The sequence below is a fragment of the Symphalangus syndactylus genome, chromosome 11 (assembly GCF_028878055.3).
Source record: "Symphalangus syndactylus isolate Jambi chromosome 11, NHGRI_mSymSyn1-v2.1_pri, whole genome shotgun sequence".
In the NCBI taxonomy this organism is placed as follows: Eukaryota; Metazoa; Chordata; class Mammalia; order Primates; family Hylobatidae; genus Symphalangus; species Symphalangus syndactylus.
In genome coordinates this window covers 53,334,700-53,356,181 of record NC_072433.2, presented here as the reverse complement: position 1 = coordinate 53,356,181, position 21,482 = coordinate 53,334,700, and the positions used below count along the sequence as shown (strand labels likewise).

General features: G+C 47.5%; 1 protein-coding gene and 1 pseudogene across 2 annotated transcripts in view; one reads left to right on the top strand and one right to left on the bottom strand.

The window, feature by feature from the left end:
* Window positions 1-328: 328 nt before the first annotated feature.
* The window catches only part of ITGAM (integrin subunit alpha M), a 76,574-nt gene continuing 55,420 nt past the window's right edge, over window positions 329-21,482 (top strand). For both annotated transcript variants that reach the window (XM_055297843.2, XM_055297842.2), the window contains exons 1-12: window positions 329-444; window positions 2,083-2,188; window positions 5,788-5,891; window positions 6,208-6,278; window positions 6,427-6,544; window positions 11,369-11,499; window positions 12,286-12,431; window positions 13,765-13,918; window positions 15,934-16,084; window positions 17,068-17,141; window positions 17,320-17,449; window positions 18,343-18,485. In XM_055297843.2, coding sequence (XP_055153818.1) covers window positions 417-444; window positions 2,083-2,188; window positions 5,788-5,891; window positions 6,208-6,278; window positions 6,427-6,544; window positions 11,369-11,499; window positions 12,286-12,431; window positions 13,765-13,918; window positions 15,934-16,084; window positions 17,068-17,141; window positions 17,320-17,449; window positions 18,343-18,485 — 1,356 coding nt within the window. In that variant the 5' untranslated portion in view covers window positions 329-416. The remainder of the gene's footprint in view (window positions 445-2,082; window positions 2,189-5,787; window positions 5,892-6,207; window positions 6,279-6,426; window positions 6,545-11,368; window positions 11,500-12,285; window positions 12,432-13,764; window positions 13,919-15,933; window positions 16,085-17,067; window positions 17,142-17,319; window positions 17,450-18,342; window positions 18,486-21,482) is intronic.
* LOC129457904 (uncharacterized) lies at window positions 7,833-7,890 on the bottom strand (annotated as a pseudogene).

Here is a 21,482-nt window from a genome sequence, read left to right as displayed (position 1 = left end):
GGCCTCCCAAAGTGCTGGCATTACAGGCGTGAGCCACTGTGCCTGGCCCATATTAATGTTTAGAACACGAATTAAAGGAGGTAGGCTAAGTCTATTCAGCTTGTTCATATGCTTGGGCCAACCCAAGAAACAAGTGGGTGACAAATGGCACCTTTTGGATAGTGGTATTGACTTTGAGGGTTTGGGCCAGGAAGCTGGGGAGGAAGGGTGGGCAGGCTGTGGGCAGTCCTGGGAGGAAGACCAGGCAGGGCTATGTGCTCACTGAGCCTCCACCCTCTTCCTTTGACTCTCTGATAGACTTCTGCCTCCTACTTCTCCTTTTCTGCGTTTCCTTGCTTTGGTGGCTTCCCTGGGGTTCCTCAGTGGTGCCTGCAACCCCTGGTTCACCTCCTTCCAGGTTCTGGCTCCTTCCAGCCATGGCTCTCAGAGTCCTTCTGCTAACAGGTGCATGGGGGTGGGGTGGGGGACTCTGGGTGGGGAGGAGGGGAACTTTTGGGTCTGTCATAAAGAGAGGGCCCAGAATATGTAGGAGGCAGTCTGGGGAGAGGCAAAGGGGATTTAGGGAAGGAGAAAGCGTTCAAGAAGAAGCAGGGAAACAGCTAGACCCAGACAGGCTGGCCAGGGAAGCCTGGATGAATGACCACATTCATGGACTGTACAAGGCTGCTTGCCGGTCCCCTTGCTTCACACATGAGGAGAAGGAGGCCCAGGGAGGAGAAGTGACATGGCCCAGGGTGCACAGCAGGTGTGAGGCCCCCTTCCTGAGTGCTTCCTCCTGGATCCCCTCTCACCATCTCCACTTTGCCTCCGGTTCTATTTTGCAAAGTCCCGGGTGCAAATGTTTGTTGAATGACTGATGAATGAAAATGATTTGAGTTTGTTTTCTTTTATGCTTATATGTTGTGGAAAATGAAATTCTCCTCAAAAGGGAAGGAAGTACTTGAAAGCTGCATAGGAAGGAAATTATCTAATTAAGAATGTATAGAAACTTCACTGTTGGGCAAATCATCATTATGGTGACACTGGGGGAAGAAGCCATTTGGGTGCTCAGAAGGGAGGCTGGAATTCAGAGCAGGACTGGACGTGCCCCATGACGGTGGTTCTTAGGTCAGGAGTAAGCAAACAGTGGCCTGGGGGCCCGATATGGCCCACCATCTGTTTTTGCACAACCTGCCAGCCAGAGATTGAAAATGAACACTGATAATCGATTTGATGATAGGGAGCACCACCCCCGAAGAATTCTATTTGTCTCATTTGTAAACCCGTATTACAAACAAATTGTACTCAATCATTACTTTTGGAATTTCCCAAATGACAAATTTGTGGAAAAGTATTTTCTGTCTTGTTATATAAGTACTTGTGCAACATATTCTATCAGCCTCTTGATCTGCAAAACCTAAAATTTACTATCTGGCTGTTTATAGAAAAAGTATGCTAATCCCTGCCCCAGGCTATCAGAGCTGGACCTGGGAGGCAGACATCTGGATGCTGGGTTAGTTAGGGTGACCAAATGGATGGGAAAGGGAATGGAGCAGGAAGACATGCTGCTATCTTTTTTTTTTTTTTTTAATATAGGGTCTTGCTCTGTTGCCCAGGCTGCAGTGCAGTGGCATGATCATGGTTCACTGCAGCCTTGACCTCCTGGGTTCAAGCAATCTTCCCACCTCAGCCTCCTGAGTAGCTGGGACTACAGGCATGTACCACTACATCCGGCTAATTTTTTATTTTTGTAGAGATGGGGTCTCACTGTGTTGCCTAGGCTGGTCTTAAACTCCTGAGCCCAGGTGATCCTCCCACGTCAGCCTCTTAAATTATTGGGATAACAGGCCTGAGCCACCACACCCAGCCATTGCTTTCTTTTAAATTATTATTATTTTTTGTTTTTTTTTGTGTTTAATTTTGAGATAGGATCTCTCTCTGTTGCTCAGGCTGGAGTGCAGTGGCACAATCAGGGCTCACTGCAGCCTCAACTTCCTGGGCTCAAGTGATCCTCCTGCCTCAGCCTTCCAAAGTGCTAGGACTACAGCCCCTGGCTGGCATGCAACTTTCCTCTGCTTGACCCTTCCCCCATTCTCCCTTTAGCCTTGACCTTATGTCATGGGTTCAACTTGGACACTGAAAATGCAATGACCTTCCAAGAGAATGCAAGGGGCTTCGGGCAGAGCGTGGTCCAGCTTCAGGGATCCAGGTGAGACCCTCAGATGGAGCCCCCCTTCTCAGTGCTTTCGCTCCAAGACTTACACACCTGAAAAAAATCAGCGATTTCATTGAGTGATTTTTTTAATAGATAAATCAGTTCAAAATATACAACAAATTCATCTTTTGAATTTACAGTGTTCTAAATTCAAAAGATGCAAAAGGGTGTAAGAGTAAAAATCTCTTCCTTACTCCCTTCCCCCAGTTCCCTTCCCAGGAGGGACCTGATGAATGGTTTCTTGTGTGTTCCTTTGGGGAGACTCTGTGTGTACATAACACATACACGTTCCCTCCCTCAGCCAACACACCATGTGTAGCACACATTGTACTGAAATTAAGGCCTGCCTGCAGGCTGCCGCCTATTTTTGTGAATAAATTTTATTGAAAACAACCCCGTCCACTTGTCACTTACTGTTTATTGCCCCTCCCTCCCTCCCTCCCTCCCTTCCTTCCTTCCTTGCTTCCTTCCTTCCTTCCTCTCTCATTCCCTGCTTCCCTCTTTCCCTCCTTCCCTCCCTTCCTTCCTTCCCTCCGTTCCCTCCCTTCCTTCCTCCCTTCCTTCCTCCCTCCCTTCCTTCCTTCCTTCCTTCCTTCCTTCCTTGATTTCTTTATTTCTTTCCTTTCTGACATGGTCTTGTTCTGTCATTCAGCCTGGAGTGCACGGGTGCAATCATAGCTCACTGTAGACTCAAACTCCTGGGCTCAAGCAATCCTCCCACCTTAGCCTCCTGAGTAGCTGGGACTACAGGCATGTGCCACCACACCTGGCTAATATTTTTGATTTTTTTATATAGACGAGGTCTCACTCTGTTGCCCAATCTGGTCTCAAACTCCTGGCCTCAAGTCATCCTCTTGCTTGGGCCTCCCAACTTGCTGGGATGATAGGTGTAAACCACTGTGCCTGGCTATGGCCACTTTTGAGCTGTAATGGCAGAATTCAGGAGCTGTGATGGAGATTGTATGGACTGAGAAGCCTAAAACATTTACCTTTACAGAAACAGTATTTGTGGAGGTGATAGTACCTTTCCAGAAGAAGGAGGCTGGTCTCTGCTCTTTGCTTTATCTCACATAATACAGCCTGGTGATTTGAGTCCATTAATTCCATATTATGCTTGCATTGCATGCCGTAATTTGGAGATACTATAATTTACCTTTTTTTTTTTTTTTTTAAAGACTCGCTCTGTCACCCAGGCTGGAGTGCAGTGGCATGATCTTGGCTCACTGCAACTTCTGCCTTCTGGGTTCAAGCGATTCTCCTCCCTCAGCCTCCTGAGTAGCTTGGATTACAGGTGCCTGCCACCACGCCCAGCTAATTTTTGTATTTTTGTAGAGACAGGGTTTCACCTTGTTGGCCAGGTTGGTCTCAAACTCCTGAGCTCAGGTGATCCACCTGCCTTGGCCTCCCAAAGTGCTGGGATTACAGGTGTGAGCCACTGCGCCTGGCTTGTAATCTCCTTTTACATTACATTAGATCTCTTGTTAATGAACATTTAGATTGTTTCCAGACTTTTGGTCTATGAACGATGCTGTCGTTTTGCACATGTGCAAACCTATTTGGAAGTAAAGGCTAGCACTGGGATTGTGGTATCCAGGGGTGCATGAGCACCTGCAATTTTAATAGATGTTTCCAGATCACCCTCTACAGTGGTGGCAGCAATTTACACTCACACCAGAAATTCATGAAAATACCTACTTCCTCATACTCCCTCACTCATTTGCCAACTCATTGTGCTATCAAACTTACTGATCTCTGCAAATTGAGTAGGTGAGAAGTGGTATCTTAATTTAGCTTTAAATTGCTTCTTTTTTTTTATGAGAGAGGCATTTTCTGTGAACATGTTTTTCTTATCTGTTGGCCATTTTTCTTTCTTTCTTTTTTTTTTTACTAGTTTGTACAAGCTTTGAGTACACTGAGGAAAGTAGTCTGGGGTATGAGTTGTGAATATCTCTCGCTTGTGTATTATTTTTCTTTTGAGTGTGCTTATGGTAGTTTATCACATACAGAAATAAATAAATTTATTTATTTATTTATTTATTTATTGGGATAGAGTCTCGCTCTGTCACCCAGGCTGGAGTGCAGTGGAGCGATCTCGGCTCACTGCAACCTCTGCCTCCTGGTTTCAAGCCATTCTCCTGCCTCAGCCTCCCGAGTAGCTGGGACTACAGGTGCATGCCACCATGCCTGGCTAATTTTTTTGTATTTTTAGTACAGATGGGGTTTCACCATGTTAGCCAGGATGGTCTTGATCTCCTGACCTCGTGATCCACCCTCCTCGGCCTCCCAAAGTGCAGGGATTACAGGTGTGAGCCACTGCGCCCGGCCCAGAAATTTATTTAAAATGACTGTGTGGAGGCTGGGCGCAGGGGCTTATGCCTGTAATCCCAGCATTTTGGGAGGCCGAGCTGGGCTGGTCGCTTGAAGCCAGGAGTTCGAGACTAGCCTAGCCAACATAAGGAAACCTCATCTCTACTAAAAATACACAAATTAGCCAAGGATGGTGGCACACACCTGTAATCCCAGCTACTCAGGAGGTTGAGACAGGAGGAATGCTTGCACCCGGGAGGCAGAGGTTGCAGCAGTGAGCTGAGATCACACCACTGTACTCCAGCCTGGGTGATGGAGTGAGAATCTGCCTCAAAGAAAGAAAATAAATAAAAATAAAAATAAATAAAATGACTGTGTGGGTTGGGTCCAGTGGCTCATGCCTGTAATTCTAGCGCTTTGGGAGACTGAGGTGGGAGCATTGTTTGAGCCCAGGAGGCAGAGGTTGCAGTGAGCTATGATTATGCCACTGGACTCCATCTTGGGCAACAGGGTGAGACCCTGTCTCCAAAAAAAAAAAAAAAAAAAAAAAAGGTTGGCCTGGGACTACAGGTGTGTACCACCACAACTGGCTAATTTTTAAAAACATTTTTTGTAGAGATGGGGTCTCGCTATGTTACCCAGGCTACTTTCAAACTCCTGGTCTCAAATGATGCTCCTGCCTCAACCTCCCAAGGTGCTGGGATTAAAGGCATGAGCCATGGCGCCCAGCTTGAATTGACCTATTTTTATTTTTAAAATTTATTCATTTATTTTTTGGGACAGAGTCTTGTCCTGTCTCCCAGGCTGGAGTGCAGTGGTGCTATCTCGGCTCACTGCAACCTCTGCCTCTCGAGTTCAAGCAATTCTCTTGCCTCAGCCTCCCGTTTAGCTGGGATTACAGGTATGCACCACCATGCCTGGCTAATTTTTTGTATTTTTAGTAGAGACGGGGTTTCACCATGTTGCCCAGGCTGATCTTGAACTCCTGAGCTCAGGCAATCCTCCCTCCTCGGCCTCCCAAAGTGCTAGGATTAGGAGCATGAAGCACCGTGCCTGGTCCTATTTTTCAATGACTTCTGGTTTTTGTGTCATTCTTAGGAAGACTTTTTCTCATTCTGAGTCTTAACATTTTCGCATTTTTTTCTTTGCTAATTCTTCCACCTAGTCATGGGAATTCAGCAATCCGGGTATGGGCCCCCACCTTCCTCTGGGTGGCAGAACTTCTTCTGTGGTCTCCTTCTCTCCCTACATGTTAGGGTTTTCTCTATTCCCACTTCTCCCCACAGGGTGGTGGTTGGAGCCCCCCAGGAGATAGTGGCTGACAACCAAAGGGGCAGCCTCTACCAGTGCGACTACAGCATAGGCTCATGCGAGCCCATCCACCTGCAGAGTGAGTCACTGCCCCGCCGGGCCGGGACTGGGATTCCCCATGTGAACACACAGGGACTTGCCAGGCACTCCTGTGTCCTGGGGGATCTGTGGTGGGGACACAGGTGTCTGCCTCCCTACCCTCTCCTCTGCCTGCAGTCTCTACCCTAGACATCCCCAGGCAATCCCTCCATGTTCCTTTCTTTCCCAAGATTTAGGATCCCCCTTCACCATCAGACCTCCTTGTCTCCCGCATGGAGGTGACCCCTGCCCAGCTCTTCCACAGCCTTCTCTGTCGCCCCCCCCGAGGGTGACCATGCCCATATCTGTCCCCGCAGTCCCCGTGGAGGCCGTGAACATGTCCCTGGGCCTGTCCCTGGCAGCCACCACCAGCCCCCCCCAGCTGCTGGTGAGTGGGGCTGGATCAGAGGAGCATCCAAATGGGGGTGTTTGGGGGCCCACGCATGGTGGGGCTGGGGGTCTTGTGGAGGGTGGAGGTGCTGGGGCACAAGGACAGGAAGCAGGGGCAGCCCCTTCCACTGGCTCCTGCCCCGTAGGCCTGTGGCCCCACCGTGCACCAGACTTGCAGTGAGAACACGTATGTGAAAGGGCTCTGCTTCCTGTTTGGATCCAACCTACGGCGGCAGCCCCAGAAGTTCCCAGAGGCCCTCCGAGGTGGGTTGCCTTTGGCAGAGGGAACAGATGGGCAGCAAAAGACCAGGGGAGGGGGCAGGACTGAGGTGACGTCTGCTCAAGGTCTGGGCTCTGGATGCAGAAGGGTGGGGGAACTGGGTACCATTAGAGAGAGAAGCTAGGGAGGTGCTAGGGTCTTGTACTTTAGGAAAACTCCCTGGCTAGGCACAGGGGCTCACACCTGCAATCCCAACACTTTGGGAGCCCAGGAGTTTGAGATCAGCCCAGGCAACATAGTGAGGCCCCGTCTCTAAAAAAAAAAAAAAAAAAAAAAAAAAAAAATTAGCTGAGTGTGGTGATGAGCACCTGTAGTCTTAGCTATTTGGAGGCCGAGGTGGGAAGATTGCTTGAGGCCATGAGTTCAAGACAAGCCTGGGCAACATACAGAAACCCCCGTCTCTACAAAAAAAAATAAAATTAGCCAGGTGTGGTGGCACGTACCTGCAGTCCCAGCTACTCAGGAGGATCACTTGAGCCTGGGAAGTTGAAGCTGCAGCAAGCTATGATTGCACCACTGTACTCCAACCTGGGTGACAGAGCAAGACCCTGTCTTTAAAAAATAAGTCCAGGTCACACTGCAGAGGAGGGGATGGTGCAAGGTGTCATTGGCAGGAAGTGGGAATCTTGGGGACCATCTTGGGGGGCTGCCTTCCACACCCCTGTCCCCTAAACCTCCACTGATTTGAGATTCTGAGTGACTGTATGGATTTTTTTTTTTTGAGGCTGAGTCTCGCTCTGTCACCCAGGCTGGAGTGCAGTGGCATGATCGCAGCTTACTGCAACCTCTGCCTCCCGGGTTCAAGTGATTCTCCTGCCCCATCTTCCCAAGTAGCTGGGATTACAGGTGCCCGCTACCACACTTGGCTAATTTTTGTATTTTTAGCAGAGACGGGGTTTCACCATGTTAGCTAGGCTGGTCTCGAACTCCTGAGCTCTGGTGATCTGCCCACTTTGGCTTCCCAAAATGCTGGGAATGAGCCAGGGAATGAGTGGTGGGCATGAGCCACTGTGCCTGGCCAGAGTGCATGGATCTTTCAAGCTGCATTTCCCCACTGCTTTGTTCAATGGCTCTGCCATCTTTTTGCTTGTCTTCATGTTGATTCTGGCACCACAGGCGAATGTTTCTCCCTTGCATTTTTTTTTTCTTTCTCAAGCCCTGTTCCTCTATACTTCACCCTCCACAGATAATCCTCCTTCTTCCACAGAGGAAACAAAAGCTTCAGGCATGGACTCCCTCCACTTTCCCCTTCTCTTATTTTATCTTAATAAGCGGTTTTCCAGTCTTCACTGGAATTTGTTAGACAAATTCTAAAAGAGATGTAACACCACACTTTCTCCTTTTTCTCAAATTTCCATAATGACAACACTCCTGGCAGTGACTCACTGGTTTTAGAGGAAGACCTGTCTCTCCTCCGTCTCATGACTAAATTCTTCCGTCTGGGCTTTTGAGAGTCTGTCATGCACCAACTAAGGTGATCACCTATCTTTCTTTTTTCTTTTTTTTTTTTTTGAGACACGGTCTCGCTCTGTCACCTAAGCTGGAGTGCAGTGGCACAATCTCGGCTCACTGCAGCTTCTGCCTCCTGTGCTCAAGAAATTCTTGTGCCTCAGCCTCTAGAGTAGCTGGGATCACAGGTGCGCATATACTGATTTTTGTATCTTTTGTAGAGATGGGGTTTCACCTTGTTGCCCAGGCTGGTCTCGAACTCCTGGGCTCAAGAGATCTTCCCACCTCAGCCTCCCATAGTGCTGGGATCACAGGTGTGAGCCACTGTGCCTGGCCCAGCATCTCTTGAATCACTCGTTTTCTGTCTAGGACATTTAACTTCTCCCTTCCTCTGGCTGTAAACACTCTTATTCTACCTGTATCTGAAAAACGATCAGCCACCACAATCGATAGCCATGAAAACAATCTTCTCTCTTCCAGTCTCCTCCTCATCTCCTGCCATCTCTCCCCACCCTCACCACCCAAGCTTCCTGAGTGCATTCTCTTCACCCCCGGCTGGCCTTCAGCTTCCCTCTCCACCTAGGGGCACTGGAGGCCTTTTCAGGAGGCCTCCCAAAGTGCTGGGGTTACAGGCATGAGCCACTGTGCCCTGCCAGTCTTTCCAAAATACAAAACAAATCATCTCACTTCCTTTTCTAAGAACCTTCCGTGGCTCCCCATTGCCTACAGATAAAGTCGAGCTCCCTATATTGGAGTAGAGGCCCTTGCCCACTGTTCTTTGCTTGATGCCACCGCTGTGTCTCCATCGCCATCACATACGTTTGTCCCTGTAGTGCTGTTTCCATCAAACGGCATTCCTGGATTCTGCCAGAATGCTTTTGAGGCCCTTGTCCCATGTATCAGTAGGAGTCTCAACTGGGACCAAAACACATTCCAGTAATGTAACTGCCTAAGGGGTTCACCTTGCCTGCTGCCTAGACAGAGCTGATTCATCAAGACAGCAGAATTGCAATAGAGAAAGAGTAATTCACACAGAGCCGGCTGTGCAGGGGACCAGAGTTTTATTATCACTCGAATCAGTCTCCCCGAGCATTTGGGGAGCAGAGTTTTTAAGGATAACTTGCTAGGTCGCGGGGGAAGCCAGTGAGCTGGGAGTGCTGATTGGTCAGGGATGAAATCATCGGTACTCGGAGCTGTCTTCTTGCATTCAGTTGGTTCCTGGGTGGGGGCTGCAAGATCGGATGAACCAGTTTATTGATCCGGGCGGTGCCAGCTGATCCATCAAGTGCAAGGTCTGCAAAATATCTCAAGCGCTGATTTTAGGAGCAGTTTAGGGAGGGTCAGAATCTTGTAGTCTCCAGCTGCATGACTCCTAAATCCTAATTTCTCATCTTGTGGCTAATGTTAGTCCTACAAAGGCAATCTAGTCCCCAAGCAAGAAGGAGGTCGCTTTGGGAAAGGGCTGTTACGATCTTTGTTTAAACTATAAACTATAAACTAAGTTTCTCCCAAAGTTAGTTCAGCCTATGCCCAGGAATGAACACGGACAGCTTGGAGGTTAGAAGAAAGATGGAGTCGGTTAGGTTAGATCTCTTTCACTGTCGCAGTCATAATTTTGCAAAGGCAGTTTCAGTAAGATTTATTTACAAAGAGGGGGGTTTATTTATAAAGGGAGTAATTATAAAGCTGTGACAGGCCTACTGGAGCCATCAGGGACTTTCCAAGCCCTGGGCAAGCAGGTCTGTTGCCACCCCTGGGTTTATGGGTTGAGGAGAGGGAGAGCTCACCAGGGTCTGGAGAGAGTCATGTGGAGCTGGCCTCCTTCTGAGGAACAGTTGGTCTTTTGTGAAGGACATAGCCGTCCCCAAGCAACCTCAATGGGAGAACACCCGGACCTCACTGCCCTCCTCCCTCCAGGCTTCTGTTGAGCCCCCTCATCTGCCAAATCCAATGGGAATCCGAGGGCAACAGAGTCCTGGTGATGGGGTCCCTGCAGGTTAACCTCCCAGGCCACAGAGCTGAATGGAGATGGGTAGAAAGTGGATTTGGGGATGGGGCAGAAGGCAGAGGAGCACATTCCACATCGCTTTATATGTGTGTACCATTCCCTTTTCTAGAATCTACTCCTTTTGTATATCTGGCAAATCCATCCTTCCTTCCTTCCTTCCTTCCTTCCTTCCTTCCTTCCTTCCTTCCTTCCATCCTTCCTTCCTTCCTTCCTCTCTCCCTCCTCTTTCTTTCCTTCTTTCCTTTCTTCCTTTCTTCTCCTTTCCTTTCCTTTCCTTTCCTTTCCTTTCCTTTCCTTTCCTTTCCTTTCCTTTCCTTTCCTTTCCTTTCCTTTCCTTTCCTTTCCTTTCCTTCCTTTTCTTCGAAGTCTTGCTCTGTGACCCAGGCTGGAGTGCAGTGGTGCGATCTCAGCTACTTTTTGTATTTTTAATAGAGATGGGATTTCACCATGTCGGCCAGGCTGGTCTCAAACTCCTGATCTCAAGTGATCCACCTGCCTCAGCCTCCCAAAGTGCTGGGATTATAGGTGTGAGCCACCTCGCCCAGCTGGGCAAATTATTTCCTGTTCCTCAAGATCCAGTCAAACATCAACACATTCCCTGATTCCCTTGGGCAGAATTAACGAAAGTTTTCCATACCACTTTGTCCTTGTTTATTTACTTATTTATTTATTTTTTAGAGACAGGGTCTTTCTCGGCCGGGCACGGTGGCTCGCGCTTGTAATCCCAGCACTTTGGGAGGCCGAGGCGGGCGGATCACGAGGTCAGGAGATCGAGACCACGGTGAAACCCTGTCTCTACTAAAAACACAAAAAATTAGCCAGGCGTGGTGGCGGGCGCCTGTAGTCCCAGCTACTCGGAGAGGCTGAGGCAGGAGAATGGCGTGAACCCGGGAGGTGGAGCTTGCAGTGAGCTGAGATTGCACCACTGCACTCCAGCCTGGGCGACAGAGCGAGACTCCGTCTCAAAAAAAGAAAAAAAAAAAAAAAAAAAAAAGAGACAGGGTCTTTCTCTGTGGCCCAGGCTGGAGTGCAATGGCGTGATCACAGCTCACTGAAGCCTCAACCTTTTGGGCTGAAGTGATCCCCCACCCTCAGCCTCCTGAGGAGCTGGGACTACAGGCATGTGCCACCGTGCCTGGCTAATTTTTAACGTGTATATAGATATATGTATATATACACGTTAAAAATATATATATCATATATAATTTTTATATATATTTAACATATATATATATTTTTTATAGAGACGGGGCCCTATATTCTCATTGTTCAACAGAGGGCTGACATGCAAAAAAACCCAAAACACCAAGTGTCAAATTACTTGATTCACACTCTGTTTCCCCTTCCCCAGGGTGTCCTCAAGAGGATAGTGACATTGCCTTCTTGATTGATGGCTCTGGTAGCATCAACCCAAATGACTTTCAGAAGATGAAGGAGTTTGTCTCAACTGTGATGGAGCAATTAAAAAAGTCCAAAACTTTGGTGAGGGCCCATGGGTAGGTTAGGGAAGAGCCTACATGGGGCTGGAAGATACATGGCAACTGGGCCACCGCGTTCTCCTCCCAGTTCAATTGCAGAGATTGCCAAATTGGCAATCGATTATGGTTTGCCTTCCTGAGTCTCTTTTCTGCTCTGTTGGATGCAGCCTCAGCATTCTTTCAGCCTTTTATAAAGCGGGCAGCTCTAATTGTTAAGGTTGGCATGGGAGATGAAGCCTACATGTCATTGTTGGCTGAGTTCTATTTTCGTTTTTATTTCTTATTATTTTTTTTTATTTCTTATTTTTTTGAGACAGAATCTCACTCGCTCAGGCTGGAGTGCAGTGGCATGATCTCGGCTCACTGCAACCTCCGCCTCCTGGGTTCAAGCAATTCTCTTGCTGAGTTCAAGCTACTCTTGCTGAGTAGTGGGGATTACAGGCACATGCCACCATGCCCGGCTAGTTTTTGTGTTTTTGGTAGACGGGGTTTCACCATTTTGGCCAGGCTAGTCTCGAACTCCTGACCTCAAGTGATCCACCCACCTCGGCTTCCCAAAGTGCTGGGATTACAGGTGTGAGCCACTGCTCCCGGCCACTGGCCATGTTCTAGTATTGAGGAGAGATGGGAGCTGCTGGCAGCTCTCCGTCCTGGTGAGGCAGGGGATTAGGGGCAGCGCAGAGGAGGAATTTGGAGACTGGAGTGTTTAAGATCTTTGTGGAGCTTGCTGGGAGATGTCTGAGGGGTGGGGGTACCTTCTCTAGCATCACACCAGCCACCCCCTCCGCAGTTCTCTTTGATGCAGTACTCTGAGGAATTCTGGACTCACTTTACCTTCAAAGAGTTCCAGGCCAACCCTAACCCGAGATCACTGGTGAAGCCAATAATGCAGCTGTTTGGGCGGACACACACGGCCACGGGCATCCGCAAAGTGGTGTAAGCGTCCCCTTTTCACTTAGGATGGAGGGAGGAGGAGACACTTTCAGCTGGGCTTTGATGGATGAAGGGAGCTGGTCAGACAGGGGTGGTAGAGGATGCTTTCCCACCGGCAGAGGTGGGGAGGCTGTGCGTGGTGTGTTCATGAAAGGACAAGTCGTGAGTGACAGGTGGGAGTGGAGTGGGGAAGTGAGGGAAAGGTGTCTGGAGGGAAGCTACAAGGATCAGCTCAGGCCAGGGAAGCAAGGGCAGCTTTACAGCCCGTGGTGAGATATCGCCATGTCTCATTTTGGGAAGTTCACTCTGATTTTGGGGTGTGTATAGAGGCAAGGATGGGGTTGGGACAGAAGTACAAGAAGCACTGGAGAGTCCTAGAGGGGCTGGGGAGCTGGTGCAGTGCTCTGGGAGAGGTTTCCTGAAGGCCAATTAAGTTTATATATATATGTATATATATGTATTTATTTTTTGAGATGGAATCTCACTCCGTCACCCAGGCTGGAGTGCAGTGGCCTGATCTCGGCTCACTGCAACCTCCACCTCCCGGGTTCAAGCAATTCTCCTACCTCAGCCTCCTGAGTAGCTGGGATTACATTCGCCCCCCACCACCATCAGCTAATTTTTGTATTTTTAGTAGAGACGGGGTTTCACCATGTTGTCCAGGCTGGTCTTGAGCTTCTGATCTCAGGTGATTCACCCGACTTGGCTTCCCATAGTGCTGGGATTACAGGTGTCAGCCATAAATATATATATTTTTAAAATTCAAAAGTAATAATACTCAGTTAAAAAACCCAAATTATGCGAACGTATAAAAACAAAAACCGTGAAGGTTTCCTTTCCCTTCCCTGCTGCTTTTCCAGGTCTCGGGGCAGTTGCGTCTCAGTGCTAAGTCTCAGGGGAGACGGAGCCCCTCCGAGGCCTTGCCCAGCTGTATCTGTGTCTGGGCCTCTGCTGACATTTCCTTTCTGATGTTAATAGCATCTCTGGCTACGTGCAGGGGCTTACACCGGTAATGTCAGCACTTTGGGAGGCCAAGGTGGGAGGATCACTTGAGGCCAGGAGTTCAAGACCAATTGACAACATAGTGAGACTCTATCTCTAAAAAGATGAAAAAATAAACCAGGTGTGGTGGTACCTGCCTGTAGTCCCAGCTACTCAGGAGGCTGAGGCAGGAGAATCGCTTGAGCCCAGGTGTTCAAGTCTGCAGTGAGCTATGATTGTGTCTCTGCACTCCAGCCTGGATAACAGAGTGAGTGTCTATTTCTTAAAAAAAAAAAAAAAAAATTAGTATGTCATCTACTTGCATTTGACTTTGTCCCTCCTGTTTCCCGCACAGACGAGAGCTGTTTAACATCACCCAGGGAGCCCGAAAGAATGCCTTTAAGATCCTAGTTGTCATCACAGATGGAGAAAAGTTTGGCGATCCCTTGGGATATGAGGATGTCATCCCTGAGGCAGACAGAGAAGGAGTCATTCGCTACGTCATTGGGGTATGGAATGCAGCTCTCAGGGTGATGCTTCTGTGGACGGTTTCTATGTGGATCTATCCTCCCTTCAATTTGCAAATATTAATAAAATCAAAGTGACTTGAGAGCTAATGCTAGCTCATATACACCGTATCAGCTATCTGTTGCCACATCAATGCTGTATAATAAACTATCCCAAAATTCAGCAGCTTAAAATAATAAGTAAGCCTGTGGGTCAGCCGGCCAAGAGTTCTGGTCTCAGTGGCCTTCCTCACTGTCATTAGCTGCAGGTTGGCAGGCTGCTCTGCTGATCTTGGCCAGGCTCTCTCTGTTTCTGAGGGTTGCCAGCTATGTCATCTACTGGACCAGATGGCCTTGGGTAGAACCACTGGGGTGACTTGGCCCTTTGTCAATCTGGCTTTCATTCTCCAGGGCTAGGCTGGGCATGTCCTCATGGTGAAGGCAGGGGAGCAAGAGAACAGTGGAGATGTTGCAAGTGCTTTTTCATGCCTCTGCATCATGTTTGATAACATCCATGGGTGTCATGAGCGGTGCAAGGTTAGAGATAACCAGGTCCATGCAGGTTTGTGTCTTTCTGCAACATCTTTCGTTGATGCTATTTCAATCACAAACGCCACGAGCTGCATGGAATTCCCAAGGAGGCAGTTCTCCTTAGTGCATCCTGTTCCCTCAGACACTCTGGCTCAAGCCACCCACAAGTCAGTCAATATTGCAAATCATATATAATAGTATACTTAATCAATATATAAAAGTTATAGGTTAAACATTCCACAGCAAACAAAGTAATATTTAACATCAGAAGAAAAAGAAAGAGGAGAAAGGATGAATGAAAAGGACTCCTGGTCTGAGCCCAAGGGTCCCGGTCCCGTTAGTCTTGCAAGGCAGAGTCTTTGATGCGGTGGAGCCCTTGGCAGCAAATGCCAGGTTGTCATCATGAGCGACTGCGAGGTATGAGTTCCAACGGCTGCTTTGAGCTGCTGAAGGCCTGATCTCTTCTAGTCACAGAGCCATCTGGTGAGAACAGACAGAGAAGAATGTGCTTGTTTGCATCCTAATCTGGTTGGATGTAGTCTTTATTTGTTTATTTTCTTTATATTTATTTATTTATTTATTTATTTATTTTGAAACTGAGTCTTGCTCTATCGCTCAGGCTGGAGTGCAGTGGCATGATCTTGGCTCACTGCAACCTCCACCTCCCGAGTTCAAGCAGTTCTTGTGCTTCAGCCTCCCGAGTAGCTGGGACTACAGGCATGCACCACCATGCCTGGCTAATTTTTTTTTTTGTATTGTTAGTAGAGATGGGGTTTCACCATGTTGGCCAGGTTAGTCTTGAACTCCTGACCTCAAGTGATCCGCCTGCCTTGGCCTTCCAAAGTGTGGGATTATAGGCATGAGCTGCTGCACCTGGTCTATTTTAAAAATTTGTTTAAAACAACTTTATCCTTGTTGGCAAAGTGCCCTGTGAAATATAGAATGGAGCCTTTTTCTAAGATGGAGTCAGTTATGTCAAGGGTGTTCTGTATACAATGGGCTAAAGCAAGACTCATGCCTGAGCCCAGAGGCAATGAAGGGGGCAGATGACTCCACCAAGAGCAGGCGGGCACAGCAGAGCGCTGAGGGAAAGGGCTTGGATATAAGAAGAGGCAAGGAGTCAGGATCATCAGTGTAATCAAACTACTACAGCACTTGCATGACACAGAAAGTGATATCACCATGGATACATGCCTTGGCACGTAGGACATACCTTCATATAAAGAAAAAGGCTCCCCTTCCTCTAGGGGGAGGTCAGCTCCACACCAGGAGACGTGGCACAGCAGATGGATCAGCAGCCGGGTTTCTGCCCCAACTTGCTTCCTTGGCACAGTGCCTTGTGCAGTGTACAATCTGCCCAACTAGACCTTCTGATGCATTTCCTCACTTGATAAATAACGGTTCAGACTAGTTTCCTGCGGAGTTGTCTTTGCCAGGTGATACTGCTAGCCTCAGACCATGATTTGGCCTCTGTTCCTTGGTAACAGGTGGGAGATGCCTTCCACAGTATGAATTCCCGCCAAGAGCTTAATACCATCGCATCCAAGCCGCCTCGTGATCACGTGTTCCAGGTGAATAACTTCGAGGCTCTGAAGACCATTCAGAACCAGCTTCGAGAGAAGATCTTTGCGATCGAGGGTGAGTCAGGCATCTGTGCTCCCAGAGCAGCTCCAGAGGCAGCCCCCCACCCCAGAACACATAGTCCCCTCTAGAATCCAGACCTTCCTAACCCTTGGTATCCCCCAGCATCAACTCTCTCCACTTCCTTCAGCTCCCAGTCCCAGCCTCACTTCATCAATTCCTTTGAAGTCAAAGAATCCATACTTTTACCTTTAATTTTGCAAATCTTGGCTATAGGCTGGTAAATTGGAGTATGGGGGAGTCAAATCTCACCCAGTATTTTAACAAAAATTTGGATGTGTTGCCAGCAGTCATCTGTTTGGTTCTCTGTTGTATCCCAATTGCCTAGAATAGTGCCTGGTACTCAGAAGGTGCTCAATAAATGTTTGTTGAATAAAAGGAATTTAGAAATTGGGGGATTTCATGTACAGTCTGGGTTTATGGCTTATCTTGAAAAGCTGGAAGATTAGACACCTTGAAGACCTTGAAGACCACCTTCCCACTTGGCAGGAAGTGGCTGGAGGTGAATGGCTGCCACCCTTCTAAGAGGGACATATGCTGTCCAGCTTGACACAGGTCCCGCCGGAGTCTCCTTTTGTCTGTGGCCACCAGAGCATTTGGGTTTTCAGTACCTGTTCTAGGTTCTTCTGTTTTCTTTTCTTTTCTTTTTCTCTTTTTTTGAGACTGAGTCTCGCTCTGTTGCCTAGGCTGGAGTGCAGTGGTGCGATCTTGGCTCACTGCAACCTCTGCCTCCCAGGTTCAAGTGATTCTCCTTCCTCAGCCTCCCGAGTAGGTGGGATTACAGGTGCATACCACCACGCCCAGCTACTTTTTGTAGTTTTAGTAGAGACGGGGTTTCACCATGTTCGCCAGACTGGTCTCTAACTCCTGACCTCAAGTGATCTGCCCATCTCAGCCTCCCAAAATGTTGGGATTACAGGCGTGAGCCACCGTGCCCGGCCTTCTGCTTTCTTTAATGTAGAAAGTTCTCCTCTTCACAGGTACTCAGACAGGAAGTAGCAGCTCCTTTGAGCATGAGATGTCTCAGGAAGGCTTCAGCACTGCCATCACCTCTGTAAGTGGCCCTTCATTAAATTGCGGGGGTGGGGCAGGGGATAGCAAGAAGAAGGGATAGGAGAGATGTGGGGGTTTGGGGACTCTTCTCTGTGATAGGTACTTGGGAAGTAGCTCTGTGAGGGGCAGTGGTGATCCCTTCTTCCTTCCTCATCAACACTGTTCTACCCCTTTCCCAGAACGGCCTCTTGCTGAGCACTGTGGGGAGCTATGACTGGGCTGGTGGAGCCTTTCTATATACATCAAAGGAGAAAAGCACCTTCATCAACATGACCAGAGTGGATTCAGACATGAATGATGCTTACTTGGGTAAGTGGGGAGGGCAAGGGTTACTCTAAGAAGGGGTCAGGATTTGGCATAAGTCAACCAGCGTAGATGTCTGAGTCTTTCATAGGCTCTTGGGATAGCTTTAAAGACCGAAACTTCAATTTTTTTTTTTTTTTTTGAGGTGGAGTTTCTTTCTTGTCGCCCAGGCTGTAGTGCAATGGCACAGTCTCGGCTCACTACAACCTCTGCCTTCTGTGCCCAAGCGATTCTCCTACCTCAGCCTCCCGAGTAGCTGGTATTACAAGAAAGCACCACCACCCCTGGCAAAATTTTTTTTTTTTTTTGAGATGGGGTTTCACTCTTGTTGCCCAGGCTGGAGTGTAATAATGTGATCTTGGCTCACCACAACCTCTGTCTCCCAGGTTCAAGCGATTCTCCTGCCTCAGCCTCCTGAGTAGCTGAAATTACAGGCATGTGCCGCCACGCCCGGCTAATTTTGTATTTTTAGTAGAGGTGGGATTTCTCCATGTCGGTTAGGCTGGTCGCGAACTCCCAACCTCAGGTGATCCACCTGGCTCGGCCTCCCAAAGTGCTGGGATTACAGGCATGAGCCACCGTGCCCGGTCTTTTTTTGTATTTTTAGCAGAGACCGGGTTTCACCATGTTGGCCAGGCTGGTCTGGAGCTCCTGACCTCACGTGATCCACCTGCCTCAGACTCCCAAAATGCTGGGATTACAGGTGTGAGCCACTGCACCTGGCCAGAAACTTCTAAATTGAATTGTAATTATGTTCATAAAGATAAATATAGCATAGGGATCAGTTAACCCAACACAGCAAGCGTGGGGCTGCCCCAGTGCCCCTACTCAAGGGGTGGGTCTGCATGGCAGAGGAGGGGGCAGGGAATGCACTTCACCTCTCAGACCCCCACCTTCAGGTTATGCTGCCGCCATCGTCTTGCGGAACCGGGTGCAAAGCCTGGTTCTGGGGGCACCTCGATATCAGCACATCGGCCTGGTGGCGATGTTCAGGCAGAACGCTGGCATGTGGGAGCCCAGTGCTAATGTCAAGGGCACCCAGGTGAGTGTGGTTTGTGGAGCATGTTTGTGCAAACAAAGGCACCCTGGGGGCTTAGAGATCCCAGGAGGGGCATTCAGATGACATGCATGGCCCTCTTGTAAAGGAGCCTTTGGGGGCTGTGAGCTGGGGAGTTGTGGGATCAGCTTAGCATTTGAGAATGCTATGTCCTCAGCTTTTTAACAATGATAAATAACAATGCTTGCCTGTACAGAGCTCCCTATGGGTCTTTCTTTACTCAGAGCTGGTATTCAACCCGTATATAACCAGGATAGCCATGTTAGTTAATAAAATATTGAAATAAGCACCCATGCACTCTGGTGCTTCCCCAGTCTCTGTGGGCTTCCCCATGATCCAGCAACTATGAGGTCGGGCAGGACACTTCACAGACCCTCTAGGATCTGCTCCAGCCATGCCCCTGCTCAGTACCTGTGCAGCCCCAGCTGTTCATTGTTTTGAATATCACCCCTGCAAAAGCAGCATTGTCACATATTATGTGGGAACTAGTGAGTGAGGCAAAACTCTCTAGTCAAAATCATTCTTGCAAATTCCTGAAATAGGACTGCACCCATGATATGGTGCCTGCAGTTCTTTATTTTATTTTTATTTTTATTTTATTATACTTTAAGTTCTAGGGTACATGTGCACAACGTGCAGGTTTGTTGCATATGTATACATGTGCCATGTTGGTGTGCTGCACCCATTAACTCGTCATTTACATTAGGTATATCTGCTAATGCTATCCCTCCCCGCTCCCTCCAACCCACGACGGGCACTGGTGTGTGATGTTCCCTACCCTGTGTCCAAGTGTTCTCATTGTTCAATTCCCACCTATGAATGAGAACATGTGGTGTTTGGTTTTCTGTCCTTGCAACAGTTTGCTCAGAATGATGGTTTCCAGCTTCATCCATGTCCCTACAAAGGACACGAACTCATCCTTTTTTATGGCTGCGTAGTATTCCATGGTGTATATGTGCCACATTTTCTTAATCCAGTCTATCATTGATGGACGTTTGGGTTGGTTCCAAGTCTTTGCTATTGTGATAGTGCCGCAATAAACATACGTGTGCATGTGTCTTTATAGCAGCATGATTTATAATCCTTTGGGTATATACCCAGTAATGGCATGGCTGGGTCAAATGGTATTTCTAGTTCTAGGTCCTTGAGGAATCGCCACACTGTCTTCCACAATGGTTGAACTAGTTTATAGTCCCACCAACAGTGTAAAAGTGTTCCTATTTCTCCACATCCTCTCCAGCACCTGTTGTTTCCTGACTTTTTAATGATCACCATTCTAAGTGGTGTGAGATGGTATCTCATTGTGGTTTTGATTTGCATTTCTCTGATGGCCAGTGATGATGAGCATTTTTTCATGTGTCTGTTGGCTGCATAAATGTCTTCTTTTGAGAAGTGTCTGTTCATATCCTTTGCCCACTTTTTGATGGGGTTGTTTGATTTTTTTCTTGTAAATTTGTTTAAGTTCTTTGTAGATTCTGGATATTAGCCCTTTGTCAGATGGGTAGATTGTAAAAATTTTCTCCCATTTTGTAGGTTGCCTGTTCACTCTGATGGTAGTTTCTTTTGCTGTGCAGAAGTTCTTTAGTTTAATTAGATCCTATTTGTCAATTTTGGCTTTTGTTGCCATTGCTGAGTCGTGAAGTCCTTGCCCATGCCTATGTCCTGAATGGTATTGCCTAGGTTTCCTTCTAGGGTTTTTATGGTTTTAGGTCTAATATTTAAGTCTTTAATCCATCTTGAATTAATTTTTTTATAAGGTGTAAGGAAGGGATCCAGTTTCAGCTTTCTACATATGGCTAGCCAGTTTTTCCAGCACCATTTATTAACTAGGGAATCCTTTTCCCATTTCTTGTTTTCGTCAGGTTTGTCAAAGATCAGATTGTTGTAGATGTTTTGTATTATTTCTGAGGGCTCTGTTCTGTTTCATTGGTCTATATTTCTGTTTTGGTACCAGTACCATGCTGTTTTGGTTACTGTAGCCTTGTAATATAGTTTGAAGTCAGGTAGCATGATGCCTCCAGCTTTGTTCTTTTGGCTTAGGATTGTCTTGGCAATGCGGGCTCTTTTTTGGTTCCATATGAACTTTAAAGTAATTTTTTCCAATTCTGTGAAGAAAATCCTTGGTAGCTGGATGGGGATGGCATTGAATCTATAAATTACCTTGGTCAGTATGGCCATTTTCATGATATTTATTCTTCCTATCCATGAGCATGGAATGTTCTTCCATTTGTTTGTGTCCTCTTTTATTTCACTGAGCAGTGGTTTGTAGTTCTCCTTGAAGAGGTCTTTCACATCCCTTGTAAGTTAGATTCCTAGGTATTTTATTCTCTTTGAGGCAATTATGAATGGGAGTTCACTCATGATTTAGCTCTCTGTTTGTCTGTTATTGGTGTATAGGAATGCTTGTGATTTTTGCACACTGATTTTGTATCCTGAGACTTTGCTGAAGTTGCTTATCAGCTTAAGGAAATTTTGGGTTGAGACAATGGGGTTTTCTAGATATACAATAATGTCTTCTGCAAACAGGGACAATTTGACTTCCTATTTTCCTAACTGAATACCCTTTGTTTCTTTCTCCTGCCTGATTGCCCTGGCCAGAACTTCCAACACTATGTTGAATAGGAGTGGTGAGAGAGGGCATCTCTGTCTTGTGCCAGTTTTCAAAGGGAATGCTTCCAGTTTTTGCCCATTCAGTATGATATTGGCTGTGGGTTTGTCATAAACAGCTCTTATTATTTTGAGATACATACCATCAATACCTAGTTTATTGAGAGTTTTCAGCATGAAGGACTGTTGAATTTTGTTAAAGGCCTTTTCTGCATCTATTGAGATAGTCATTTGGTTTTTGTCTTTGGTTCTGTTTATATGATAGATTATGTTTATTGATTTTCGTATGTTGAATCAGCCTTGCATCCCAGGGATGAAGCCCACTTGATCATGCTGGATAAGCTTTTTGACGTGCTGCTGGATTCAGTTTGCCAG